This window comes from Molothrus aeneus, chromosome 17 (assembly GCF_037042795.1).
Source record: "Molothrus aeneus isolate 106 chromosome 17, BPBGC_Maene_1.0, whole genome shotgun sequence".
Classification (NCBI taxonomy): domain Eukaryota; kingdom Metazoa; phylum Chordata; class Aves; order Passeriformes; family Icteridae; genus Molothrus; species Molothrus aeneus.
In genome coordinates, this window is record NC_089662.1 from 8,031,349 (window position 1) to 8,057,724 (window position 26,376).

At 61.0% G+C, this 26,376-nt stretch overlaps 3 protein-coding genes across 4 annotated transcripts; all 3 read right to left on the reverse strand.

Annotated features, from left to right (window-relative positions):
• Positions 1–286: 286 nt before the first annotated feature.
• On the reverse strand, positions 287–4,110 carry LOC136564067 (bactericidal permeability-increasing protein-like). The gene is made up of 15 exons (XM_066561815.1): positions 3,963–4,110; positions 3,633–3,747; positions 3,419–3,547; positions 3,182–3,337; positions 2,988–3,051; positions 2,829–2,889; positions 2,561–2,652; positions 2,242–2,475; positions 2,087–2,146; positions 1,502–1,669; positions 1,051–1,118; positions 804–846; positions 565–628; positions 407–483; positions 287–328 (listed from the first exon to the last, which is right to left on the reverse strand). Exons 1-15 carry the CDS (start codon positions 4,108–4,110, stop codon positions 287–289), a joined length of 1,521 nt encoding a protein of 506 aa, XP_066417912.1.
• Positions 4,111–7,206: 3,096 nt separating this feature from the next.
• Positions 7,207–8,073, reverse strand: ID1 (inhibitor of DNA binding 1). Its single transcript, XM_066561696.1, has 2 exons — positions 7,692–8,073; positions 7,207–7,503 (listed from the first exon to the last, which is right to left on the reverse strand). Exons 1-2 carry the CDS (start codon positions 8,010–8,012, stop codon positions 7,462–7,464), a joined length of 363 nt encoding a protein of 120 aa, XP_066417793.1. The 5' UTR covers positions 8,013–8,073; the 3' UTR covers positions 7,207–7,461.
• Positions 8,074–13,106: 5,033 nt separating this feature from the next.
• On the reverse strand, positions 13,107–26,301 carry HM13 (histocompatibility minor 13). Of its 2 annotated transcripts, XM_066561389.1 has the most exons (13): positions 26,084–26,301; positions 24,680–24,778; positions 23,392–23,474; positions 22,153–22,241; positions 21,298–21,383; positions 21,063–21,188; positions 19,131–19,188; positions 18,485–18,568; positions 18,104–18,140; positions 17,011–17,113; positions 16,162–16,247; positions 14,032–14,220; positions 13,107–13,392 (listed from the first exon to the last, which is right to left on the reverse strand). In XM_066561389.1, the coding sequence occupies exons 1-12, from the start codon at positions 26,261–26,263 to the stop codon at positions 14,070–14,072; spliced, it is 1,182 nt and encodes a 393-aa protein (XP_066417486.1). In that variant the 5' UTR covers positions 26,264–26,301; the 3' UTR covers positions 13,107–13,392; positions 14,032–14,069. The 2 variants fall into 2 exon arrangements, with proteins under 2 accessions (XP_066417486.1, XP_066417488.1); XM_066561391.1 differs by lacking the exon at positions 14,032–14,220.
• Positions 26,302–26,376: the final 75 nt, after the last annotated feature.

Consider the following 26,376-nt stretch of genomic DNA (forward strand, 5'->3'; position numbering starts at 1 on the left):
TCCCGGAGGGAACGGAGCCCACCACGGCACAGCCAGAGCCCCTCGCAGCAGAGGACGCAGAGATGCCCGGTGGTGGAATCGGGAATGGGAGCGTGGCTGGCAGACAGCGTGGGGGGCTCCCCGAGACACCCCACAGCACACGGGGCTGAGCTACCGCCCGCTTTAATCCCTGCCGAGGGTGGGGGCTGTGGCTCCCGCGCTTGGGCGCTTCGCCAGCCACGGGGGCACGGTGACAACGGGACGGTGATGGGGACAGGACTGGCGGGTTCCCACGAGGCAGGTGGTCTCACGGCTCGTACTGCAGGTCCGTGGCGATGAGCACGAAGCCCTGTAGGGAGTCAGGGTGAGAGAGTGGATGTGGGGGACATGGGGAACCCCGGGGTAAGGGGACAGTGGTGGTACCCACCTGGTGCAGGGAGAGCCGGGGTCTGAGCAGGCTGAGGCCATGTGGGAGAGGCAGGGGGATGCCAGCCTGGAGCCACTCTGCGGGGAGACAGAGTCATAGCAGGGGATGGCCCTGGTGTGGCTGTGGGAGGATGGGGACAGGACAGGGACAGCACTTACTGTTTGCCCGGGGAACCCCAAAAAGCCACAGCCCGAACTTCAGCAAGGTCTCCAGACGCTTCACCTGTGGGACAGGCAGGCCCTGAGCCCAGCTCAGCACAGGCAGAGGGGTCCATGCTGCAGGCACGGCTCAGCCCCCTGCCAGACTTGCCATGCATGGGGTCCACAGCCCCCCAGATCCCCCCCAGGGTGATGTGGAATCCAAGGCTCCCCTTGGCTTCCCTGGCACATCCACTCACCTCCACTGGGCCCACGTTTGATGCCACTTGTGTTATATGGAGCCTGTAGGACAAGATCAGGGTCAGAGCCAGGCACAGCGATGGGAACTGTCCTGGCACAGATATGAACTGGGGGCAGGATGGGGTCTGAGCAGGCAATTCAGGACTCAGGGAGGCAAATGGACAGAGGAGGAGAGTGGGGGAGAGAGGAGGAGAGTGGGGGAGCTCTTCAGGTATGTCCTAGGGGAGCTCAGGGTTGGGCACTAACCCTGTCAGTCTCACAGTGCCCCCCAGTCTGTTCCTGGTGATTGTCGGCTTCCCTGTCACGTTGGCATCCTGCAGCAGGAAGAGACATTGGGGAGACCAGGGCAGTGCCTGAAACCCAGCATCACCCAGCTGGCCCCAGTATCCCCCAGCATCACTCAGCTGCTCCCAGTATCCCCCAGCATCACCCAGCTGCTCCCAGTATCCCCCAGCATCACCCAGCTGGCCCCAGTATCCCCCAGCATCACCCAGCTGCTCCCAGTATCCCCCAGCATCACCCAGCTGGCCCCAGTATCCCCCAGCATCACCCAGCTGCCCCCAGTACCTCCCAGCATCACCCAGCTGGCCCCAGTATCCCCCAGCATGGCCCCCCCCAGGAGCACACCCACACCAGCCCCAGCCAGGTCCTTTGGTGTCCCCTGGCTCCCTGAGCTGTGGCAGCAGCAGCCACTCACGATGTTCAGCAGAAAGGCAGGGACACGGGTGGCGTTGGGCAGCACCACGAAGGCCTCGGCAGAGCTGAGGAGGGTCCCATGCAGGGCATCAGGATGGCAGGAGAGCAGGGGCTGCTGGCGGGCCCAGAGGTGCAGCTCCATGGGCCGGTCTGGATAGCGCTCCTGCAGCTGGGAAGGACAGGGTAGGTGTGGCACAGAGCCATGCTGGCCATGCCCCCATCAGGTCCCCATGTGCCCATCACTGCCCTGCCCACGTCCTTGTCCTGGGGTGTTCCCTTCTGCCCGCATCCCATACTGCCTGTAACACCTGCCATTTCCACTGCACCCCATTCCCTGTCCTGTCCCTCGTGCATCCCATTTGACCTCTGTGCCATCCCATGTTCCATCCCACCTGCAACCTTTCCCTCCTGCATCCCATCCCTTTCTATCCCTCCTGCATCATTTAATTCCCATCCTCCAGCATCCCATCACATCCTCTGTTCCTCCTGCCATCCCATCTTGTGTCCCATGTCCCATCCCACCTGCATCCTGTCCTACTCCATGTCCTGCCTGTGTTCCCTTGTCCCTGTGTCCCATCTCACTCACCTGAGGGGAGAAGACCTCCATGCTCTTGGTCCTCAGCTGGAGCGGGAACCGCCGGGGGAGCTGGAAGGCAGGGAGGGATCAGGGGGCTGGGGCTGAGCAGGGGTGGGCATGGGGACACCCCAGTGGGGACAGCTCTGCTCTCCAGCCACCCCTACCATGTCACTGGAGATGTTCCTGCGCAGGGCCCCGGCTGTGAAGTAGGTGAAGGCGGCTGAGTTGGCAACGAACTCGGTGACAGCCAGCAGCAGCGTGGGCTCGTGTGCCATGGACGGTGGGGTGGGCAGGGGTGTGGGCAAAGCCACAGGCAGTGCCATGGGGAGTGCCACAGGCAGCACCACAGGCAGTGCTGAGGGTCTCTGCTGGTACGTGCCCACCCTGAAGATCTCTCCCTGCACAGACACACAGGGGGATGTGAGGATCAGCCAGGCTCCCCTGTTCCCAAATCTGGCCCAGGGATGCCCAGGATGACATTACCTTGAGGGCAATGTCCCCATACTCCTCTGTGAAGGCTGGCGGTGCCAGGAGGGAGTGGTCGATGGCAGCAATGGTGTCCAGCTGGGTGAACACTGCAGGGACATGGAGGTGGACGGGAGGAGTCAGACCCCCAGCCCCCTCCCACAGCCTGGCTCTGTCAGGATCCAGCCCCACAGTGGGGTCCTGCAGACCCTGCTGGGCACCAGTCCTGTCCACAGCCCCCCAGGACCACCCTGCCTGTCCCCAATCCTGGGGTCCCTTCACCCACCTTTCATGTGCTTCAGGGCAGTGTCCAGTTTGTCAATGCCCCTCTGGAGCACAAGGCAGAGCTGGAAGCAGAGCAGGGTGTCAGAGATGAAGGTCTCTGAGCCTCTCACTGGGCTGGGGGGGACAGGGACACCCCAGGGCACAGGGGCCGAGTACCCACCTGCTTGTTCAGCTGCTGCCGCAGGGTTCTCTGGAGCAGAGGTGCCAGCAGGTTGTAGAGCCAGCTGCAGGGCACAGTGTGGTGCTCAGATCACCTCATGGCCCCCACCCAGCCTCCCCCAGCCCACCCCCCTGGCTGGGCACTAATAGTCCTTGCATGCCAGAGACATGACAGAGCAGAGGGCCTGGCATCACCTGTATCCACGGTGGAACTCCATGTGCAGGTCGGTGCCATGGGTGTCACAGCCGGCGCTCCAAACCGTGGGGTGGCCACTGCCGTCCTCGCTCACCCCCAGCACCGCAGCCACGGCCACGTCCTGCATGCCCAGCTCCACAGAGCCACTGTCCTGGCTGGGGACAGAGCGGGTGAGCACAGGGACAGCGGTGACACTGGGCCACCCGGCTCCAGTCCCTGTCCCCATGGGTACTCACATGGCTCCCAGCTGGGCTGCCCAGTCGGCGCTGAGCTGGACCCGGGCGCGCTGCACCGTCAGCCTCAGCCCCACGTCCTCAGCAAAGTCCAATGTGGATTCGTTCATCTGCAGCTCGTGGATGTGAATCCTGCACAACACAGGCGAGCTGTGCTTGTGGCTGTGGCACAGACAGGGATGGGGACAGGGACAGGGAGCCCACAGGTGGCTCCTACCGTGGCACAGCGTAGGTGAGAGTTCCCAGGAGCGGGGTGTTGTAGGAACCCGTCAGGTTCAGCTCGTGCTCCTTCTGCAGCATTGACTGGAGCAGCTCCAGCCCAAAGCGCCGGCCTGGGGCAAAGGGGGAATTTGGGGTGACACCAAGGAAGGGGCTGGGGTACCTGGGGTGTCAGCAGAGTGATGGTCCTTCCATCCCCCATTCCTGGCAGACTTGCCATCATTCCTGGGGGTACCCACTGGTTCCCTCCATTCCCCATCCTTGGCAGTCTGGGCATCATCTCCCACTGGTCCCCCCCATCCCTCCCTACTCAGGAGAACAGACTCACCAAACTCCAGTGTCCTCTGGGTCAGCCAGACCTTGATGCCAGGGCTGGTGATGGTGGCAGAGACACAGGCAGGCATCAGGAGCAAGAGGCAGAGCCATACAGTACCTCGAGGCTGGTCCTGGGACCTGGAGGCTGGAGCAGAGGACATGTCTGGGGGACACACAGCAGGTGTAGAGACCCCCTCCCTGTGCACCAGCACAGCCAGGACTTATACTGGGAGCCCTGGGTGACATCAGCACACACGGGGACACCACAGTGCTCCGGCCACCGAAAGCCCAGCCTTGCCCAACCGTGACTGAAAGGGGAAGCCCCATCGTGGGAGCAGGGCAACGCAGGGTCCCACACCAGCCCTGCCAGCCCCTACCCTGGGGGTACACAGGAGCCAGGGACACCAGCTGGGGCTCCCCACAGGGACACAGGACATGTGGGGACACACAGAGACCCGGCTGAGCCAAGGCCACAAAGAGCTTCAGCTGTGCCCTGCCTGGGAGCGATGGAGCAGTGGGGGACAAGGACACAATGAGCAGGTCCTGGGGCAGGGGGGCTGCACCAGGGCAAACGGGGCTCAGCCCATTTGCACCAGGGGGCAGCAGCTGTTCCCGCTTTGGGAAGGGCTCTGGGAACCCTGTGTAGGGTTACCTACATTTCAGTGGGGCTCAGGGTGTTCAGGGTGCGGAAGCAGCCCCCAAGGAAGTGATGGAAAAGGGACAGTCAGAGTGAGAGCAGAACTGTGCAATCCCCTCCAAAAACCTCAGCTATGGGGAAGGAGCCTCCCGCAGTGCCAAACCCACCCTCAGAGGGACCGTCCCCTAGCCAGGGTGAGCCCCTCCAGTGCCCTGGGCTATGGATGACTGGGCTCCAGCTACCCTCCTGGATCTAGCCTGGCAGACCCAGAGGTACCTCTAGAAGGGCCAGGGCCTTATCTCAGTACAAGGGCACATAGAGCCCACGGGCAGCCTCACCTGAGGGACCACAGCCCACATAATGCACCTCATGGAGGTCTTGAAAGCAGCTGCCCCCTGGCCTGGGATGCCCAGTGCCACCAGCCATGGCTGCTGTGGTGACCAGTGACCCAGAGGCCAGCACTGACACTGACCCCCAGCCCAATGCCTACCAAAGCCCGTCCATCCCAGGGTGCCCCTGCCCTGCAGCAGCGCTCACCGTGCCCGGTGGGTGCAGTGCCCCACACCGCAGCTCCTGCCATGTCTCCCGCAGCTCCTGCCATGGCTCCCGGCTCCTCCGTGTCCCGGGGACTGTACGTGGCAGTGAGCAGCAGGGACCAGTTCTGACGCCAATGTCCATCCCGGGTCCTGGTCACACCACAACGTCACCAATTTCCCCCGTCCCTAATCCCTTCCGGGATGAATCAGGTCCCACGAAAACATCGAGGGACCGGTTGGGGCGCAGGTGCCCGCGGGCTGGGCGCTCCCTCGGGCTCTCCGGTGCATCCTGGTGCTGCCGCATCCGGCATCCCGACACGTGCAGGGGCTCGGCCCAGCCAGCCCCGCTGCCAGCCCGGGCTGGCCCCGCAGCCCCTTCCCGTGCCAGGTACCCGGGGGTGCCCACCCCGCGTCCCCTGAGGAGGGGATGGCGGCCAGGGCTGCATGGCGAAGGCTCGGTCGTGGGGCACACAGGGCTTGGACAGGGGTCAGGCAGAGACCTGGGGACACACCTGGACACACACGGAGCCCCTGTCCCCACCGCTCCAGCGGGAGCTTCCACATCAGCGGCAATGAACAGGTAAGGGCGGCACCCGCGAACACGGCACGGGAAGAGCCCCAGCGCCTCCCGCGCTGCCCCCGGCCCGAACGGAGCCCCCAGCCCCGGTTCTCCTGTCCCAGGACCTTCCAGGCTACTCCAGGAGGGCGGCCCGAGCCGTGCAGTGCGAGCGGACACCGGGAGAGGGACCCACCGCCCCGTCCGCGCCGCGCTCGGGGCTGGGAGGAAGGCGGGCGGTGGAGGAGACACCGGGGGGGACCTGGGGGATGATGGAGGGGACCCATCCGAGGATGGACAAGTTCATCCACAGAGACCCAGAGCCCCCGCCCCTCCCCCCCCCCCCCCCGTGTCCCCTGCTGCTTTGTCACAGCCAGGACAGGGGTGAACAGCGAGGCAGTGTCTTGATAGCCCAAGTCACCTGTCCCCTGCACAGGCCCTGCCAGGGGCTCGGCTGGGCTGGGAAAGCACGAGTGAACACGCATGGACACACAGCTGTGAGCACACAGACACACACAGAGGCTGTGCAGAGCCTCACACACGCCTGTGCCCGGGGCTGCTCAGCCCCTTCCAACCCCAAATCCCCTGGCTGCAGGACCCTGGGGAGGGGGGGAGCCTAAAGGGTCCCACCAGAGGAACAAGAGCCCCTCCAGGCACCCCAATTGTCCCCTGCCAGGCCCGTAGGGAGGTCTGAACAGATCTGGGACAAGAGGCTGTGAGATCCTCGGGGTGTTTGTGAGTCACAGGGAAGCTCAGGTCAGGGCAGCTGCCCGGGGCACCCCCAGCCCTCAGGGTTGCACAAGCCCTGATGCAATTTCCTTGTCCCAAGCGTTGTGTGTCCCCACAGGCAGGGGTTGCACCAGGAAGAGCAGGAACCACAGGGAGAAGCACCCCAGGATTCATATCTGCTCTTCCCTGTAAAGGGAACAATTCCTGCATCATCACCCCTGCAATCCCCCAGTCCTGACACAGCAACAATCGTGGGAGCCTCAGAAAGGCTGCTGGGCGCAGGTGGCCCAGCTGGGAAGGAGAGGGAAGGGAATTCCAGGCTGCAAACACACCACTGTCCAGGGAGATGGGGAAACCACACTCCCATGGGGGCACAGAACCCCACAGCTGGCTCACAGCACTGTCCCCTCGGTCATCATCCCATTAGGTGCCTAACCACGGAAAGATGCATCCCCGTGCTGCTGCATTATCCCACCACAGAAGATAGGGTGCCAACCATCTTCCCTCCTGTGTCTGACCCTCAACACCCCACTGAGCCCAGGGAGTGAAAACCCTCAGGAACCACTGGGAGAGGCTCTGTGGGGGCAATGCTGGCACACAGGGAATTGGGACCAGCCCTTGAGAAATCCCTTCCCCAGCACCACCACAGGGTCCCAGACCCTGTATCCCCCAACATACCCACCCAGCCCACAGTGGTCTGCGCAAGTTGCCCTCTGTTAAATTGGGCACAAACTCCCGGAGCAAAACGCACCCAAAACCCTGGGGAGGGGGTGTGAGGAGCAGGAAGAAAACGCGCATGTGGTCATCAGGGCTTGTTTAATAACAAAACTCCAGCTATTGTAGAACAATATTCTCCAGCATCATTGTAATATACAATACGGGGAATGCTCTCAGCAATCTGAGAAGGAAGGATCCGGCCCACAGCACCCCCTGCCCAGGCTGGGGAGCCAGGGATGCGGGTGAGCCGCGGTGCTCGGGGACAGGGTCCCAGGGACGATGTCCATGGTGGGACCGGGATCCCGGGGACGATGTCCGTGGAAGGTCCAGGGCGGTCTCAGCGGCAGAGGATCCGATCGGCAGCGGGAATGCACGGAGCCTGCGGGAAAGGGACACGAAGCGGGCGGTCAATACTTGCCAGAGGGTGCCGGAGATGGAAAGGGAGCAGGAGGAAGGGACATCCCCGGGAAGGAGAGGGCGCGGATCGGGGGAAGGAGATTCCAAGGAACGCCGGTGCTGCCCGTCAGGAGCGCGGGTCTGAGCCGGTGCCGTGGGGTCCGCACTCACCTCGGGGGAGTCCCCAGCAGCGGCGGGGCGGGGGGGGCCGCACTGCAGCTCCAGCTGCAGGTCCCAGATGTAGTCGATAACGTGCTGCAGCAGCTCCACCTTGGAGACCCGCCGGTGCCGCGGCAACGTCGGCACCAGCGCCCGAAGCCGCGAGTAGCAGCCCTTCATATCGTACAGCAGCGCGGCGGCCGCCTGTTCCGTCGCCACCGGCGACACCCCCGGGACCGGCCCGCAGCGGGCGGCTTCCCCGGGCCGCACGGCCTTCAGCGGGCCGCCAGCGCCCGCGGGCAGTGGCGAAGAAGCAACAGCGGCGACCTTCATGGCGAGACGCTGCGAGCGCGGAGAGGAGGACGGGGACGCGGCGGGCGGACAAGGAGCCCGCGCCCCGCCGCGCACTTATAGAGCGCCGCCGGTGGGTGGGCGGGGCCGCGGGGAACCCTCGGCCAATGGCAGCGCGGAAAAGGCGGACAGAGCTCCGCCCACTCCATTCAAGCGCCCCAAAGGGCAGCGTCTTAAAGGGGCAATGGCGGAGGGAGTGCCGTGACAGGCTTGGGCTGCGGGGCAGGGAGGTGCGGTGGCTACAGCGGTGCGGAGCGCCCACCGTTCCCGCAGTTAGCGCGGGTCCTTGCCCCGCGGGCTCCCGGTGTCGGGCTCCCCGCAGCCCCGCTCGCCCTTGTCCCCTCCGGGGCTCGGCCCCCCCGCGCTCCCCGCGGCCCCCCCGCCCCGCGGCGGCTCAGACCGTGAGACGCCAGGGTCGTGACGTCACCCATTCATAAAACGCCGCGCGCTGTCAGCGCGGCGCCGGGCGGGCGGTGCCCATGGCGACGGGGGCGGGGCGGGGACACACACCTGCAGCGCCTACGGGGGGCACCAGGACCCCCACGGAGACACCGCCACCCCCACCGGGACACCGGCACTCCCACGGAGACACTGGCATCCTCTCGTGGATACGGGCACGGGGACCTTACAGGCGGCACAGGGACCCCCGGGGGACATCTGCACTCTCAGGGGAACACGGGGGCCCCACGGTGGCACAGACACACGGGCATCCTCACACGGGACAGCTCTGCGCCCCCTCGCCCAAGTTCGGAGTTTCCCGTTCCCCCCCTCTCCCGGGGCTCAAACCTCCGCAGAGCTGCTCGGTGGCGGCTGCCGGGGCGGGGGGCGCCCGGTTTGGGACCACGCGAGGGACGGGCTGGGTGCGTGGGGCAGCGCGGGGCTGCGAGCACGGTTCTGCCGCGGGGGAAACCCGTGGAGGTCCCGCCACCGTGCGAGGCAGCCGGTCCTTGCCCCGAAGGGTTTCTGGTCCGGGCTGTAATTAGCGTTCCTGCTAATTACCCCGCACCTGCGGGGAGGGCAGGCAGCGCCCGGGGAGGGCCCCCGAGCGAGACCCCGGCACACCCCGAGCAGCACGAAATGGTGTGGGAAGGGAGGGAGGTAGGGAAAGCTGAGCCTCAGACGCTCCCGGGTGTGTGCACAGACAGACACGCAGGGTGGGTGTGCGTGTGCACACAAAGGCGTGGACACACACGTGCTTGCACACACAGATGTGTGTGGGACATACCCAAATATGTGCACAGGAGCGTTCACATGCATACACAACCCTGTGGAGACCAAACACAGCCACAAGTACCCGCACACAACAAAGGCACACACGGATGGACGCACACACAGGTACACACACACACGTGTACAAACATGCACGCTCATGCACACGTACACCCTGCCTTGCACACCAACACGTGTGCCCGAGTGTCAGCACAGCTCTCCCAGCCCTTTATGGGGTTGGGCTGGGGGGGCCAGACCCTGCCGCACGTCCGCAGGCATTCGGGGAGCTGAAGGCCTCCCCTCTTCTTCCTCTTCTGGGGAGGGCAGCAATCTTGGAGATCATGCATGAACTCCAGCCCTGCCAGCCTGGCTGGGGGGAGCTGGATCCCCCTGTCCCTCCCTCTGTCCCTCCTCCCTGTGTCCCCCAGCCTGGTGCGGTGGCGGTTCCCAGGGTGGGCACCGCGCTGGGGTCGCCCCCTCCATTCAGGGCTCGGCGGAGGGCCCGGTGCTGCCCGGTTCCCACCGCGGCTCTCAAAGCTGCTAATTAGCCCCCATCTGGCGGCAGTGGCCGGGCCGCGGCGGGAGGCCGGGGACATTGTGCACAGGAATGTCTTTCAGGGCCGCCGGCCGGCCGCCGCCACCGCCAGCTGCGCCGCCAACAATGCCAGGACGAGCCGGACCCCGCGCCCCTGCCACCGGCCACCCCGAACGGCGCGGGGACAAGGACGAGGACGGATTTCGTGGCCGTGGTGGGTGTCGTGGCACACATGGCACAGCCGCCCCGGCACAGCCGCTCCAGCCGCCCCCAGCCCACTGGATGCCCCGACAGCAGGACACCCTCACCCCATCCCTCTGCATGTTGGGGTGCTGGGGATGGGGTGCGGGGCTCAGGGCTGCCAGCGTGGCACCGGGACGCTGCCTTGGCCACAGCTGGCCGCGGGGTCCTGGCCTGGCACGGCGAGCGGGCCGGCGCAGCAGTGTTGTCCGGCAGAACACAGAGCTTCATTTCCATCTCAATTCTGGGAACGGGGCTCACGGCGCGGTAACAGCAGCCTCGGCCATATGGTGCTGGCGGGGCTCAGCCCGGCCGGGGGGGCAGCCGGGGGGCGGCTGCTTTGCGCTGAGCAGGGGTTGCCCGGCAGCCGAGCACATCAAAGCCCCCGGCCGCCCCCGCCCCGCCGGGACCACACAGGGCACGGCCGGCCAGGCCGCCGAGGGGCTGCCTGTGCTGCTGCGATGGGGGAATGGGGTACAGCCGGCACCCCAGAAGCGGCAGCACCCAGCCCCACACTCCGGCACGCAGGGCTGGAAGGCAGCGCGGACACCGCAGGTCAGGCTGCGCCCCCATCAGTGACCAGGACTCCCAAACGGGCTGGGGTTGGGCTCCATCCAGATCCCCTCTCCCGGTGCCATCCGCAGGTCACCCCTGAGGCTACACAGAGCTTCCACCCCCCCATGTCCGCACGACACTGCTGAGCCAGGGTTGCAGATGTGCCGGGGCCGCCGGCACAGCTGGAGCGGGGCCGAGGCCTGAGAAAGCCCCTGCGCATTCCCCTCCCGCCTTCTCCCTTCCCGTTCCCAGCTTCCATCCGCTGCAGCCCAGACCAGCTGGAGCCAGGCAGCCCTTCCTGGGATTTATTCCAGCTTCCTGCCCCTCCTCGCCGGCCGACCGGGACTGGGGCTGCCTTGGGCTGCTTCCTCTCCCTGCTCACAGCCGCCGGCCGGGCGCCACTGTCAGTACCCATCATCACACGGGACCCCAGCTCTCACCACCAGCACCCACCACTCCATGGGACCCCAGAACTCATCACCAGCACCCACCATCACAGCAAAGCACCCCCTATCCTGCATGGTAGAGCATGAGGTACAACTGCAGCACCCATCACCCGTCATCACCCAGCCGAAACCCTGCTGTGGTGGGGAGGCTCCACAGGGCTCTAAAGACAAGCAGCCCTGGTGCGTCCCCCCTCACACCAGGCACCAGCACTCCCCAAACATGAAACCACCCTCCCCTTGCCTGGCGTTTGCACCCTGTGCACCTCCAGTTCAGCCCATCCCACCCCACTGCAATTCCTGGTGGGAGCCTGGCACAAGGGGTATGTGCCCATGAGCTCCCCTGGCCAAGGGGCATCTACACCACTGCCATGAGGTGCTGTGGATGGGTGAGGATCATCCCAAACCCCACATGTGCTGGCAGCAGAACAGGCAGCTCTGGCCCCTGCCCGAGCTGAGCGCAGTGAAGTGGACGGAGGTTTCCTGCTGGAGTCGGCACATCCCTGTTTCCGCAGTCCCCACCGAGCCGGAGGGACCCTGTGGAGAGGGGAAAGTGGCGCAGCAGCGGCGCAGACACAGCGGAGCCGTGTGGCCCCAGCCCGGCCGGGACCGGAGGTGCCACAGGCCCAGGTGCAGCGGGCGAGGGAACCCAGGAGCGCTGAAGTGCCGGCTCCAGCGGCGGCTCCTTGCAGGGCCCAGCACACTTCCTTCCTCCTGGCCGGCCCCGGCTTATCGGCCAGGCAGGGTGAGGGGTGACCCTGCTCTCCCCTTCCCAGGCCTTCCGCTCCCTGCAGCCCTGGGAAAGCTCCCGGCCACGCTTCCACCACACCCTAGAGCAGGCAGGAGCTGCTCAGAGCTCTGCAGGGCAGCAGGGTGATGCTGGCATAGGGGGTACCCTGTGCACCCCCCAGTCTGCTCCTGCACTCTTGGGGCCTCTGGAGGCTGCATGAGGATGCAGCTCCTACCACCCAAAGCCAGGGAGGATGCAGTGCCAGCCTCACACCAAGAGACACAGCAGGCTGGGGAGTGGGGTCCTGACTCAGGGTAGGGTCCTGCAGCCCACAGCAGAGCCCAAGTCCTTCTCCACGGAACACTGGAGGCTGGTGAAATCACATCTGGAGTCTAGACTCAGTGACTCGGTGGGCTGGGCCTGGCGGCCGCGCTGTACCCAGACCCTGCTGCACACTGTTTGCTTAGCTGGAGGTATTTAATTGGAATTAAAGTGGCCCCTCTTGTTTTTGCGGACAGGGCTGTTGGAAAAGGAGCTGTAAGTCATAGAAAACATCTGTAGGAGCCTGCGAAGGGTCATTAGATGGCAGAACGCGAGGCGCCACTTTTAGTGCTCGCAGCCGGCGCAGGGAATAATGGTTCAATACGGCTTTTGTGGAGGAGCTGCCAAGCCAGCAAACACTTTCTATTTATTCTGGCAGTGGGCATGGCCGAAGGGATGCAGGATCCTCCACATGTGGGCCTCCAGGAGGGGTAGGGAGGACACTGCCAGTGCTGCAGGACACAGGGCAGCTGGTCCCAGTGGAAGCTGCGGTGGATGCTGGAGCTGCCCCTGCCTGCAGCCCCTCCAGCCCCCATGCCTGCACCAGCATTCTCTGCCCATCCCAGCCCTAAAGGGTGCAGGATTGTGCCTGGCTCCCTGCAAGGATGGGGGACAATCCATACTGTCTTCACCCTGCTCCAGGGCTGGGTTTGAGGTTACCCACTCCTACCCCTCCCATTCCTGCTCCTCCAGGCCATGGGGCGTTAGCCTCCACTTACTGAGCACCCCAGCAGCTGAGGCAGAGCACATTCCCATCCTGTGGGGTTCCTACATCCCAATCCCTGATCAGCCACCCTTCTCTGGGGCCAGATCCCAGCTCAAACTCACACAGGGCTCAGTGGCTCCAGCCCTAAATCTGGGTATTGCAGAGCAGGGGCCAGGCTGGGGGAAGGCCCAGTGCCAGAGAAGTGGGAGGGGGAAGGGGACGGTCACTTGGTCACTTGGAAACAGCCAGACAATAGCCACCAGCTCCAGTGGGAGAAGGCGGGTGAGCTGATGCCAATCCCAGTGCTGGCTGAGCAGGGGCATGGCCACACCAGCACTCCTTCCTTCAATATGGTTTAATATGAGAGAAAGCAAATGCACAATACAAAATTTAAAAACCGGCATACATCGATACCCCACCTGGGTGGCTGCTCCGACACACACAACACGATGCTCTTGCACAATTGTTTCGTCGTCTGTCACTTGCAAAGGGTCTTGAAGGGCCCCAGCCCAGCAGCACCGGGCACGGCCCACGGGCAAGGTCACTTCTCCTTCTTGGAGGCTTCTGTTGGCTCTTCTTTGGAAGCCCCTGCTGCCTCCTTGGGGGTTGAGCTCTCCTCGTAGCTGGGGACAAGAGGAACATGAGTGGGGCCAGCTATTCCCTGGGGACAGAGCCCTGTGCCACATGGGGACAGCCCAGACTGTGGCCTCAGCTTCTGCCCTGCTGCTGTTGAGGACAAGGTGGGCTCCAGCCATCAGCACCCAGCACAGGAAGCCCCATGGGGCAGAGCCCAGGCAGGGAGATGAGGGATGTGTTCCCCCCAGACATCTCCAAGGGTAGGGTGGACCCAGCCAGGGGCCAGCTCTGTGCCCAGGATCTGTCCTTGCTCCCAAGAGCACTATTGGATATCCTGGATAGCACATGCTTTCCTTGGCTGAGCACTGGTGCCAGTGGGGCCGGTTAACAGGGGAACTGCAGCAAGACCAACAGCAGTGTTCCCTCCCAGGGTCTCACTCCTCTGGCTGCAAACCCCCTCCAGCAGTGGCCCCAGGGCTCTGGCTAAGGAAATGGGAATGCTGCTCCAAGCAGAAAGGACAAGGTCTGGGATATCAAATCTTCTTGCCCTTCCCAGACTTCTCTCTCAGAATGGGAGAGAAGCAGACCCACAGCAGCACAGCAACAGCTCCAGCCTCTGCCCACAGAGTGAGGAGAGCTGGGAATAGGGAGAGCTTGGGCCAGGGAGAGCCAGGACCTGTCCCTACCTGGCCAGAGCAACAGACAAGGGGCCCTGGTGGCAGTGCTACATGGCACTGGGGCTCTGCTGCCGGCGTCGGCGGGGACAGGACAGTTTCTGCTGCATGGAATCAGCCAGGCTGGCCGGCGAGCCAGACACCGTGGGGAAGTGGGTAAGTCTTGGTGTGTGAGGCAAGATTTCAGCAGAAGATTCATAGCTGCAGGAGAGAGAGGAAGCAGGAAGGGAAAGACAAGGACAGAAAGGAGGGGGGGGAGGAGAGAGAGAAAAAGCAGAAGAGTTTTGGAGTGAGAGCACCGAAAATGCACCGCCCTGTGCAGCCCCTTCACCTGCTTGCACCCACTGGCCTCTCCTTGCCTGCAGACTCCAGGACAGGGCTGCAGCATGGAAAAGTGAGCACTGAAACTCAGGGATAAGACAGCTCCCACTGACATAAGCAGAGCCAGGCAGCCAGAACCTAGGGAGAGCAAGCCTGGGCAGTGGGGAGGTGGCAGTGGAGCAGCCCAGGGGCTGGGCAGGTGACAGAGGGATGCAGCAGACCCTGTCCTGCCGCTCAAGGACAGTGTGCCCACAGCAGATGTGGGGAGCAGGATGGGTTCCCACTGCTGAGGGCGTTTCCTGCCTAGCCTAGGGAGGTTTGGCAAGGCTGAGAGCCATGGAGCTGATCCCAATGTCACCGACCTCTGCTCCACTAGCACACCTTCCCTGGGCCTGCAGCACAGTTCTGCTCACTCCCACCCTGCCTGCAGACCCTCACTGCTGTGAGACACCATGTGCAGACAGAGACCACAGGAACTGACAGCTCTAGGGAGGATCAGGGCACAGCAAAGCATCACAACAGAGCAACCTACACCTGGTGGGATTCCTGCGGTGGGAGCCACTGCCCTCCGGGCATTGGTCCCTCCACATCCCACTTCCTCTGCCTGCAACTGGAGCAACTTCAAGGGAGGTCTGGCCCCCTGGGGCCATCAAGTTTGCAACCTTCCAGCATCCTGCTCTTGCCCTGGCAACACTTTGCTGCTGGAGCAGCTTGTGCTACTGCTCTGGGAGGGCACTAGCCCCTGGCTGCCAGGCTCCCTGCGCTCCTTGCTGCCCAGTGGGCCCGGCCTCACAGCTCATCTCTCCCCAGTTTCCTGGCAGGAGCTGCTGCTGCTGTCAGCTGGTGAGTCAGAGCACTGGGGAAAGCGGCTGCAGGATCCCAGGTGCACAGGAAGGACGATCCCAGGACACTCAGTGCCTGCAGCAGCGATTGTCAGAAGCAAACATCAAAGGAGGGGCAGGTGCGGCAGGGCTGGGGACGGCCCAGCTGAGAGCCAGAGCCGCTGGGAACATGCATACCTGCATCTCCCAGGGGAGGGGAGGGGAGGGGAGGGAGGAGGGAGGACAGCTGGCTTCCCGTTGCGCCCAGTTTCCCTCTGAGGAGGCTGGGAGCTCAGGAACGCTCCCCAGGCTGGGGCACTGGGGAGGCTGGAGGGTACACTGCCCTGCTTTAGGATGTTCCCTTCCTCCTCTGCATCAACCATCATTACTGTGCTGAGCCACCACCAAGTCTCGAGCATGACAGAGAAACAGCTCTCAGGCAGGAGGCCAGAGCTGCCCACTGACAGCCTGGACAGGCTCCAAGAACAGCTGAGCACAACAGCCCAGTCCCCCCTCCTCTGTACCCACAGTCTCTGGGGCAGGAAGACTACTAAAAACCAGGAGATTCTGCCCAATTGGGGAGGTTGGGATGTGCTCCAAGCAGCCTTGGCAGCTCTCACAGCCGGCTCTGGCTCCGTATCTCCCCACCCACAGGCCCTGGGACACAATGACCAAGTATCTCCACACCAGGTGTGCAGTCCCACCCTCCCCTGCCTGCCAGCTCATGGGAAGAGTCTGTCACTGGGGCGTAAGGCAATCCCAGGTGCTGCCTGCTGGTAGCACAGCACAGCTCCCACCCAGCTCCCGGGAGGCGGCTGGAGCCAGGCCCGGCATGTACAAACACAGCTCAGCTCCCTCCACCCACGCACGTGCCGGTGCACACCCAGAGCATGCCCAGATGAACCCGTCCCTCCAGCTGTGCCCAGGCGTGGGAACATCTGCATGCTTCATGGGCTCCAGCGCCGCCGGCAAAACAGCTCCACGGCCAGCTGAGGCTCACCTGAACATTTCGGTTACTTCTCCCTTTGCCAAGGCCACCAGAAGCGGGAATCCAATGCAGGCAGGGACCAGGTACAGCAGCGCAGGCTGTGGGGAAGGAAAACAGTTAAACCAAACCACAATCACCCTGAGGGAGGAGTGCAAGGCGAGCTCATGGCCTTGTCCCCTCTGCACCCATGATCCTGCATCCCTTTGGCTACACAGGGAGTTAACACCCCAAAAAGCAGCTCCAAGAGCTAAGTTAGAGCTGCTGCAGCATGAAGCTAGATTGGATATTAGGAGGAAATTCTTTCCCGTGAGGGTGGTGAGATCCTGGCACAAGATGCCCAGAGAAGCTGTGGATGTTCAATCCCTGGAAGTGTTCAAGGCCAGGTTGGAACAGGGCGTGGAGCAGACTGGTCTAGTGGTTGGTGTCTCTGCCCATGGCAGGGGAGTTGGAACAAGATGGTCTCTGAGGTCCCTTCCCAAACCATTCCAAGATTCTGTGAAAATCCTTGCTGTAAGGTCCCAGTGGGCTGTGAACACACTGAGAGCCCCACAATGTATGGGCTCCCAGAGCCCCCTGCAGCACAGCCCTGGTGCTCAGAGCAGCTTGGTTAAAGAGCCAAAAAACACAGGGCCCCTGGCTGAGAGGCTGCTGTTGGAAACAAGGAGCCTTGCCCCAAGCAGGCCTCTGCTCCAGCTGGGCACAGGAGCTTTGGGAAGGGAAAGGCACGGGCAAGCACTGGAAAATCAAAGCCAAGAGAAGGAATAAATCTACTTTTTCCTGGCAGGATGCAGGAACTTTGTGGCCAAGCTGGCCTGACCCACTTGGATGTGCATCCACAGGAGGCAGCAGGGTGGAGCTCACCTGGGCATGCTTGAAGATGTGCATGATGAATATGGTGAGGCCCAGCCCAAAGATGTAGGCCACAAAGCTGGTGTAGAAATACGTGTGCGTGTTCTTCTTCAGGCTGTAGGGAAAGGGAAGAGCTCAATCACCTCTGGTCTGGAATGCCAGTGACCAAAATGGAATTGGCCTGGTACTCTTAGCCATCTCCCACCACAATGGAGTGTGCAGAGCAATGCTCTGCCTGTGCAGCTCCTGGTGTTGTGGGAGCAGTGTGGGACTGAAGGCAGTAATACCCAGGAGAGGGGCTGGAGAAGGGAAGAAGGCAGGTGATACTGCTGCTGGATGGCAACTGGGAAGGGAGGAATTAGGGCTAGGACCCAGGGAGAAGGTCCCATTGTCTTGGTGGGGCCTGTCCCTGGCTCTCAGCAGTTACTATTTTATCCCAGGGCAGGCTGCAGGAACTGGGATTCCCAGCAGGTGCAGGCAGGATGTGGGTGGTAACACCTGGAAGAGCTGGCACAGACCAGAGGGTCTGTGCAAGAGCAGTGGGAGTGGGGCCACACCACCACAGTCACAGAGCACCCTGTTCCCCAGAGCCTTTCAGTTTGGGGCAACTGCTGCAGCCCAGCTGTAGGTGCAGCTTCCCTGTGTGGGAAGGAGCTGCTTCCTCCAACATCAGCGACAACCTGGAGGCAGCCAGCACTGCCAGGCACCCATTTGCATCCACGCGAGCATTCCCAGGTGCCAGCACCTCCTGCTCTTTCCCACACTGTCACTGCTTCCTCTCACTGCCCTCCACTCCTTGGTTCCAGGGAGCTGGTGAGGCTCTGTGGGGCTGCCATCTGCTGCTGCCCTGAGCCCCATCCCTCTGCTGCCCGCCCTTCCTATGCTTGAACTCCACCACTCGCCCCAGTGCTCAGGACGTACCCCGAGCCAGCCCCCTCTTCCAAGAGCTTTTCCTTGCACTGCCTGGTGTGTCTGCACATCCAGCTCCAGAAGGGAGCACACAACTGCACTCCTGGCTCCCCCTTCCCGTTTTTCCTTTACAAAAGCAGCTCAAATATGCTGCAAGATCCAACCTGCCAGAGACCCTTCCCTGCCGCCTGCTCACCTGATATCAAACCGCAGCAGCAAGGCAATGAAGATCCCTGCAGGGAGAAGGAAACAGTGAGGGGCTGGAAGTGGCACAGGAGGGACAGCGAGGGGCCAGAGGAGCAGGGCAGGGACAGCGAGGGGCAGGGCAGGCTGAGGGAGGCAGGGCAGGCCCCGCGGTGCTCGGTGCCGTGCTCGGGGTGACAGTGCCCTCTCGCGGCACGCGGCACCGGGACACTCGGGACCTGCGGGGACGCTCCCAACCCACCGGGACACTCCCAACCCACCGGGACACCCGCGCGGGGCTGCGCCGGGCCAAGGGCAGAGCCAGGCGCCTGCTCGGCTCCCCGCAGCCCCCTCAAAGGAGACCCCAGTCCCATCCTCCAACTTCTGTCCTCACCCGGAATGACAATGTCTCCCAGTCCCAGCATGGCGAAGTTGTCGGCGTCCAGCCCCTTCTCCAGCAGGTCCTGAGGGAAAACCACTGCAGGAGCAGAGCGAGGCACAGTGAGGGGGAGTGTCCCCACTGAGCAGACCCCAGCCCCACCGGGCCTGGCAAACAGGGACCAGAGCCGGACAACCTGTCCCTGCCCTCAGCCCCCTCCTTCCCTGTAGCTTTCCTTGTTCTTTCTGGCACAATTCCAAAACAAGAAACCAGGGACCAAACTACAGCATGCTACACAGCAGCACCAGTTCAGCCCTCCTGCTGTTTTGGGGCTCTGTGGGGTTTTTGGGTTTTTTTTTTTTTGTTTGTTTGTTTGGTTTGGTTGTTTTTTCTTTTTTAAATTTGGTATGGACTGTTTCTACAAGCAGGTGGAATTGCACACTCCAAAGGTGCAGAATGACCCAGACAGATCAGGGCACTGCAAACCATCCTTTTCCAGAGACCTGCCTTGGCTTGAGGCTGGCCAGTGACAGGGAGGAGGGGTCACTAGCAGGAAATGCTCCTGCACACATCCCAGCCTGAACCATCTCCCGAGGTGGAGGGTGCATGGGGCAGGGCTTGCAGCAAAAAGGACCCCAGCACACAGGGAAGATCTACTCACGTTTGATTGGGGCCTCAAATGATTTGGCAACTGTCACCATCACGTTGGTGCCAAAGACCTAGAACAGAAGGAGACCAAGGTGACCACAGCTGCACAGGAACACACACACACACACAATGCTCAGCTACAGCCTCACCCCAGGGCTAGGAGTGGCTTCAGTGGCAGAAAAGAGCCACTGACCTGCCAAAATGTGGGCACAGGAGCCCTGCAAGCAAGCCCAGGGAGGAGGCATACGGTGGCACTGGGGGAGGTGGCTGCTTCATGGCTGTCCTGCTCTCAGAGCAGCATGGGGACAGCACTCCCATGGCAGAGCTGCTGCCCAACACCCAGCCCTGCACCTCCTCAGTTCAGCTTTAATCAGTCAGCTCCATGTAACATCCAATTGGAGGGCAGGAGCTTCCAGCAGGGACAGGGCAAGTGTCAGATCAGCTGCAGTTTGCTCTGAGGTCATTTACTTGCACGGCCCTATCAGCTGTAAATACTGGCAGCATTTGGGGGGTGGACTGTAAACACTGAGGGCAGCCACTCTGATCTCTGCACCTTTGCCATCTCTAAGCCTCCAGTCCAACAGGCACAAAAACAGGTGTTGGTTAGCACTGGGTGAGCAAGATCCTGGAGCTTTGGATTAAAGAGAAATCTTAAAGCATCAGATTAACTCCCATAAGGTGCAGCAAATTCTGAGCATTGCCATGGAGTGACAGGACATGACACTAGGATCAGGGAAAAGCATCACGTGTACCCCCAAACTATGTGGGGGCAACAGCATCAACCCACTGAGATCTCCTTCCTCCTTGAAACCCTCCTGGGATCTCACTGTGATTGAATCCATGCCAAGATCCAAGTGACCAGTTCCTGCAGGGGTCACAGTACCAGGGCCTCCACTTCAAGGCAGCCCTTCCCTAAGCCTTCAGCAATACTCTGATCCATGGGGAAGCCAAGGTGAGACACAGCCAGCAAGTAGAGAGCAGAGGGGTGCACTCAGTGTCCCCAAAGCACTGGGAAGACACTCACACACTAAGCAGGGCCTGAGGCATCAGGTGTACTAAGGCAGAAGGCTGAGTCCCCTCCAGCTGAGAGCTGCACAGGAAGTGGCCCACAGGCTAAAAAACCACAGAGCCCAGACTGTTAACGAGCCCGGGAAACAGAGGCACCACCAGCCAAGTACAAAACAACCCACAGTAGCCAGGCATAAATATGGAGGGATTACACAGGCAGCTGCAGAGCTGCTGGACAGACCTCAATGTATACAAGGCTCTCAGACATTTGGAAACATGGTGATTCAGAAGGTGGAGGCAGCAGGAAGGACTGGGGAATACGGACATTACAAGGAGAAACATTCTCTCATGCATGGAACAGAGCACACAACCACATTCCTGCCTTCCCTGCCCCCCCTTTCCTCAACAAAAGCAGATGAAATGCACTGCAAGAAATAAGGAAAACCTCAAAATGAAAAAGTTAGGGTGCAGCACTGGCTGAGGAAAAGGGGCTGGAGGCATTCCAGCTTCTGGTCCTCTGTGCAAGAGAACAGAAGGACACTAACAAAACCAGCAGATGACAGAGCCAAGGCACAGCTCATACAAGCAGGCTCAGTGTGCCCCAGAGCAGCCTCCAGCCCACCCAACAGCTGTCAGGCCTTGGGGAGACCGTAATGGGGAATACAGGACCAGATATGACACACACTGAGTACCCCACAATAGCTCTGATGAGGTCCCTGCCAGCCCTGGGCTCACTGAGTGAAAGAATTAAAGAAAACACACTTGATGAGCCACATTCTGCCACTGTGGATTCTGTCATCAACCCTGCCACACCCCTCTGAGCTGAGAAACCGAAAATTCTGACTTCAACTGTGTGTCCAGCCAGCATGGTGCCTCCAGAAAGGCAGAATGCCAGGCACACACTTCCACCAATGGCCTGCAGAATGCTCCTGCTTACCCAGAACACATCGTAGATGAAGAGGCCCCCAAGCAAGATGCAGCCAGTGCTGACATTGTTCAGGTGCAGCAGCTCCACCCCATTGAGGGAGAATGCCAGCCCGAAGAGATTGTTGGCAATCCAGTGCTGAGGAGGAGAAAAGGAGATCTGGGTCCTGCTGTACATGGAACCCCCACCCTGCACGGAAATGAGTCAGTGTCTGATCCAGCCCAGTCCCCAGCTGTGCCTCACTTACCTTTCTCAGCAGGTACCAGACCCCCACAACACTGCTCAAGGCCAGGCACACGAGATCCTTGGTGTCAAACTCATAATTCACTATTTCTGTAAGAAAACAGAGAAGTCAGATTTGGGGCAGGCCGGGCAGCTCCCCTTCCCATGCAGGGCTGAGATGAGTGATTCCACATCTGGGGAGCCCACAGCCCAGTGCTCACATCCCAAACAAGGGGACTGTACCCGTGGTGCACACGTGCAAACTGCCTGGGAATGAGCAGTGGGCTCTGCAAAGCTCAGACCTTCTCCTTCAGCCAGACTCTGCACATGGACAGCATCCACGGTCCTGCTGTCAATAAGGAAATTGGATTCAGGCACTGCCTAAGGCAGGGAGAGACAAATCTTCTCCTTCTTCCTGTGCCAGTTAACTCCTGGTGGTATAACCAGAAATACTCCCTTACCAGGAAAGCTACTACAGGGCAGGATACTTATCAAAGCATCTTCTGCCAGTGCAAAGACCCAGATAAGGCAGCACAAACCAGTCAGGCCTATGCTTTCCAAGGGGCTTAAATAAAAGCTGTGCATTTAATGACAGCCACAGCTCCATCCCCACAGCACTCTGGGAGGTGTTTCTGGGGTCTCCCTGCCAGGCAGAGGCAGCGCAGAGTGCCAGCCCAGCTCTGCAGGGATACATGGGGCTCACAGTGGCTATGGAAGCTCAGTGGGGAGCAAGAGGCAAGCCTTTGAGAAGGTTGTTTCAATGGGCTGAGAGTAATAAGACCAAAAAAGAAAAAAAAAAAAAAACAAAAAAAACCAAAAAAAGGAACAATAAAGGCAGAAAACATTCAGGCTCCCCTGAAAGACTGGAAAGCCAACGTACCCTCCTTGCTCTCCCCGGAGCCCTGGGTGAAGAGGAGCTGGTACTGTTTGTTGGGGAAATTTGCAGGGAAGAATCTGTTCATCATGGGGCTGAAACGAGAGGTGTAGAGAAGGGCAGTTTGACAGAAACCTCACAAGCTGCCCAGCACCTCTGTGTTTAGGGGGCCCCACACCCCCTCCCAAGAGGGGAAACACCATCTGCTCCATCAGGGACTGGCAGGAGCCACAGCAACTCATCCTGCACAGAGATCTGATGTGGCTACACATGACAGTCCCCCAAATACTCCAGGCAAGAAAACAGAGCATCATCCACAAGAAAGGAGGACCCACCCCAGACCCCAGCAAATGCCCTATGCCCCCAGCAACCCTCTGGGTACCCAGCAGTGGCTGGGCCACCACTGACTGGCTCTGCTGCAGAGTCAGGAGCAGAGCAAAGCCCTTGCCCAGCACCAGTCTAGGGAAAGCATCTGGTCCCCAACGCCACAGAGCTCATGAAACAGGAACCAGTTCAACTTTTTCAGTTACTGAAACAGCCTGAGCTTTCAACACCTCGTGCCACACACGGCCATGAGAGGCCAGGGACATTACCATGAGCTTCAGCTGCCTGGGTCACCCATCCCAGTAAGGGTGCTGAAGAGCTCTCCCCTCTGCAGGGCAGCAAGGACTGTGCCAAAAGGGGCTTGAGTTGGATATAAAGAAAAGGCTCTTCACCCAGAGGGTGGCTGGGCACTGTTACAGACTCCCCAGGGAAGTGGTCATGGCCCTGAGCCTGCCAGATTTCAAGAAGTGTTTGGAAACCACTCTCAGGAACACGGTGGGATTTTTGGAGTTGTCCTGTGGAGGGTCAGAAGTTGGGATTCAATCCTTGTGGATCTCTTGCAACTCAAGATTCTAATTCTGTGATTTTGAGCCAGAGAATCTCCTTAGGGTGAGCTGGCTTTGTCCCAGTACTGGTGTATGGCTTCCCAGGACCCCCAGGGCTTTGGTTCCCACCACCAAGGAACAGCTCCCTAATAGGTTGGGCAAATAACCCAAAGACCTGGCTCTGCTTCAGGGCAGTGGTGCTCTAAAAATCTCACCCAGTAAGGGTGCTGAAGAGCTGTCCCCTCTACAGGGCAGCAAGGACTGTGCCAAAAGGGGCTTAAGTTGGATATAAAGAAAAGGCTCAAAAATCTCAAAAATAAAATTAACTGCAGCTTTAGGTAGCCCTGCCCCAGTCACACCCATCCTTGTGCTGTACCTGATAGTGTGGGACAGGGCCAGGATCCCCAGCACAAAGAAATACATGGAAAGCAGAAGATTGATGTACTCTTGAGAGAATATCTGCAAGACAAAACCACAGAGGGGTTAGTAACCACAGCATCCTCCCCATCCTCATGCTCCTCTTGGCAGCTGCTGTGTCAGTGCTCCAGGGAAATAAGAAGAATAGCTAGAATAACCCAAATTCCTGCATGCTGAAGGAGAATATGTTGGAAATAGCCATGTGCTCAAAGAATAAGCACAATGGGCCCGTGAGCTGCTCAGGTCAAAAAATAACTCCAGTGCTGGAGAAAGGAGGCCAGAGCTTCCCCTGCAGAGCAGGGAGAGAGGCACCACTCGCAGGGGCTGCCCGGGCCCAGGGGAGCAGCAGCATCCCCTGCCCTAATTAAGCAGGGCATTATTAAAACTCCTGCCCTCCAAGTCACACGCTCCCTTACTGAATCACACCCCTACAAACCAGTGTGGAGGGATCCTGGGGCCCTCTGTGCCCTCCTGGAAGGGGGATGCTGGAATAGGAGAGCACAGGGCACACAGCCATTGGCAGAGAAGGGACTGAACTGCACCATTCCCAACTCTGCACCTTAATCCTCACCTCCTGGCCAGCCAGGAGCACCCTGGCACCTTGCAGGGATCCCAAAACAGCACAGCTTGGAAGCTGCCATACCCACAGGACCACTCTGCAGCTCCCCAGACCCCTCTGGGAGCTCAGCCATGTGCCAGACCTGCATGGGCAGCCCAAGGTGCTTGAGGCCAAGACATCTTCTCCACACCACCTAAAGCACGAGCTGCTGAGAGCTTCCATCCATTTCTCAAGTCATCTGACTCTGCTGTGGGCTCTGAACGTCTAAAAGTCTCCACCTGATCACACAGGGGCTCCCCCAGGCCTGCAGCTGAAATGGCTCCAGGAGCACAGCATGGAACACAACACAGAGCCAGCAGCATTTGCCCCTCAGAGACCCTGGCACCCTCTGGCTCCAGCCTGTGCCCTGCCAGCTTGGCCCACGGAGGCAGGAAGAGCTCAGGGCTATTTGCTCCTCGGCAGCTCTCCAGAAACAACCTGTGCACAAACAGGCTCTGATTTCCCCCAAGCTGTGACAATTCAGGCAAGAACTGACGTCCTCCTGCACGGTGACACCAAAGAGCTCGATCTGTGCGGCTTTCCACACCTTCTGTCCCAACACTAAGGGCCAAAAACAGAGTCACCCTGTTATGGGAGCTCCTGCCAGGCAGGAGGATGTCCTGCCCCAACTCCAGTGCCCCTCACTTACTTTAAAGAAGAGGTAGAGCCCCAGGAGGGTGCAACTGGCAACAATGGGAAAGCGAGCAGCGTCTCGGCTGGTAATGGTCTCTGGCATCTCTGAGGAGTTCTGGGGAGAGAAGGACAGAAGAGGAATGGATCAGCCCCTGCCCTGGCTTCACACCTGAACAAGGGGAGAACAGACACAACACGTAACACTCCACAGTGATTTTGGGAGGGACAAAACACCCACTGGCGCCTGCTATATCTGGAGGTGAGGCTGTGTCAGAGGCAGAGCCTGAGCTGGAAAACACAAACCTTGCACTTGTCCTTCCCAGGGCAGCCAAATTTTACTGCTTTTCTCCTCCTTGAGAAGGAAAAAATCCTTTTCTGGCATTGCTCTGCTCTCCCCTGCCCACAGGGGAGCTGGGCTCCCTCACCGCTCACGCCCAGCCAGCCCCATCTGTGCCACCATCTGTGATCACCCCGTGCACGAGGCCTCTCTCTAGCCACCTTCTCATCCCTCACCTTGCTCTTGGGACACTTCTCGTGCTCAAAAGCCCCAGATTTATAAACCCCTTCCAAGACATCTTTGCACCACCTCAACCAGCCCCTTTCAAGCCATTTCCCATGGGAGACCTTCGGCTTTCAGAGGAGGCAGAGGGCTGCCTGTTTTCTGCCTGTTCCCTGCCCGCTCCAGGCCCAGCTGGCTGCTGCTCAGAGATTTAATCTCACTCAGGCAAACACCTGCGGCCAGCACAGATCCAGGGCACCTCAAAAGCCCTCATGCAGCTTATCCTGGGCATGGCAGTTGTCACACTGTGCCCAAATTCCTGCTGCTCCCTGCAGAGTGAGGGATGAGAACCCCCACCCTGAACCATGGCTGGGCTTTGCTCACAGCCTCCCACTGCCTGGGCTGCCAGAAGCCCCCCAAGATCAGCTGAAGCCCCTGATATGAGGCTTAAGGGCACACAAGGAGATTTTAAAAATAGTAATAGATCAGACTGTGTAAACCAGTCCTTCCTCCTGAGCTACAGCAGCCCAACTGTTGGGATTTAAGTCCTTGCTATGAAATGCAGAGAACAGCGAGAGGAATACCAGGGCAGAACAGGGTGTGCAGACAGGAGAGCAGCCCCGGACCAGCCCCAGTGCCGCGGGGCACAGCCACACACGAGTCCCCCCGCACAGCTCCTCCCGAGGAGGGACAAGGGACGCTTGTGTTTTGCAGCACTTGAATTTATCGGGGCGCTGAGGAGTGGCTGGAGAAGCCCCGGGGGAAAAGCCAACTCTCTCCCCGGGCTTCCCTGCGCCTCCAGACCCAGGGCCGGAACCGGGGCCATGCAGCTGCCGGTCCTCCCGTGAACGGGGCACCCGGAGGGGACCCTTGGGGAGAGGCGAGGCCCATAGGCCCGGCTGCCCCGAGCCGCGGGGGTACCTTGCTCTTGGCGCAGCTGACGGAGCGCAGCGCCCCGAAGAAGATGGGCAGCAGCGCCATGAGGACGAGGCTGCCGTAGGCCAGCGCCATGCCCTCGGGGGTGGCGGGCGGGCGGGCGGGGGTCCCGGCCCCGGGCGCGGCCCCGGCGGCGCTGCCGTTGTGCGCCGCGGGCTCCTCCATGGCGGCGGCTCCCACCGCGGTCCGCACCGACACGTCCCCTTACCGAGCGGAAGTGCGTCACGCGTAGCGGCGCTGAAGCCGGCCCCGCCCCGGCGGCCCCGGTGCCCGGAGAA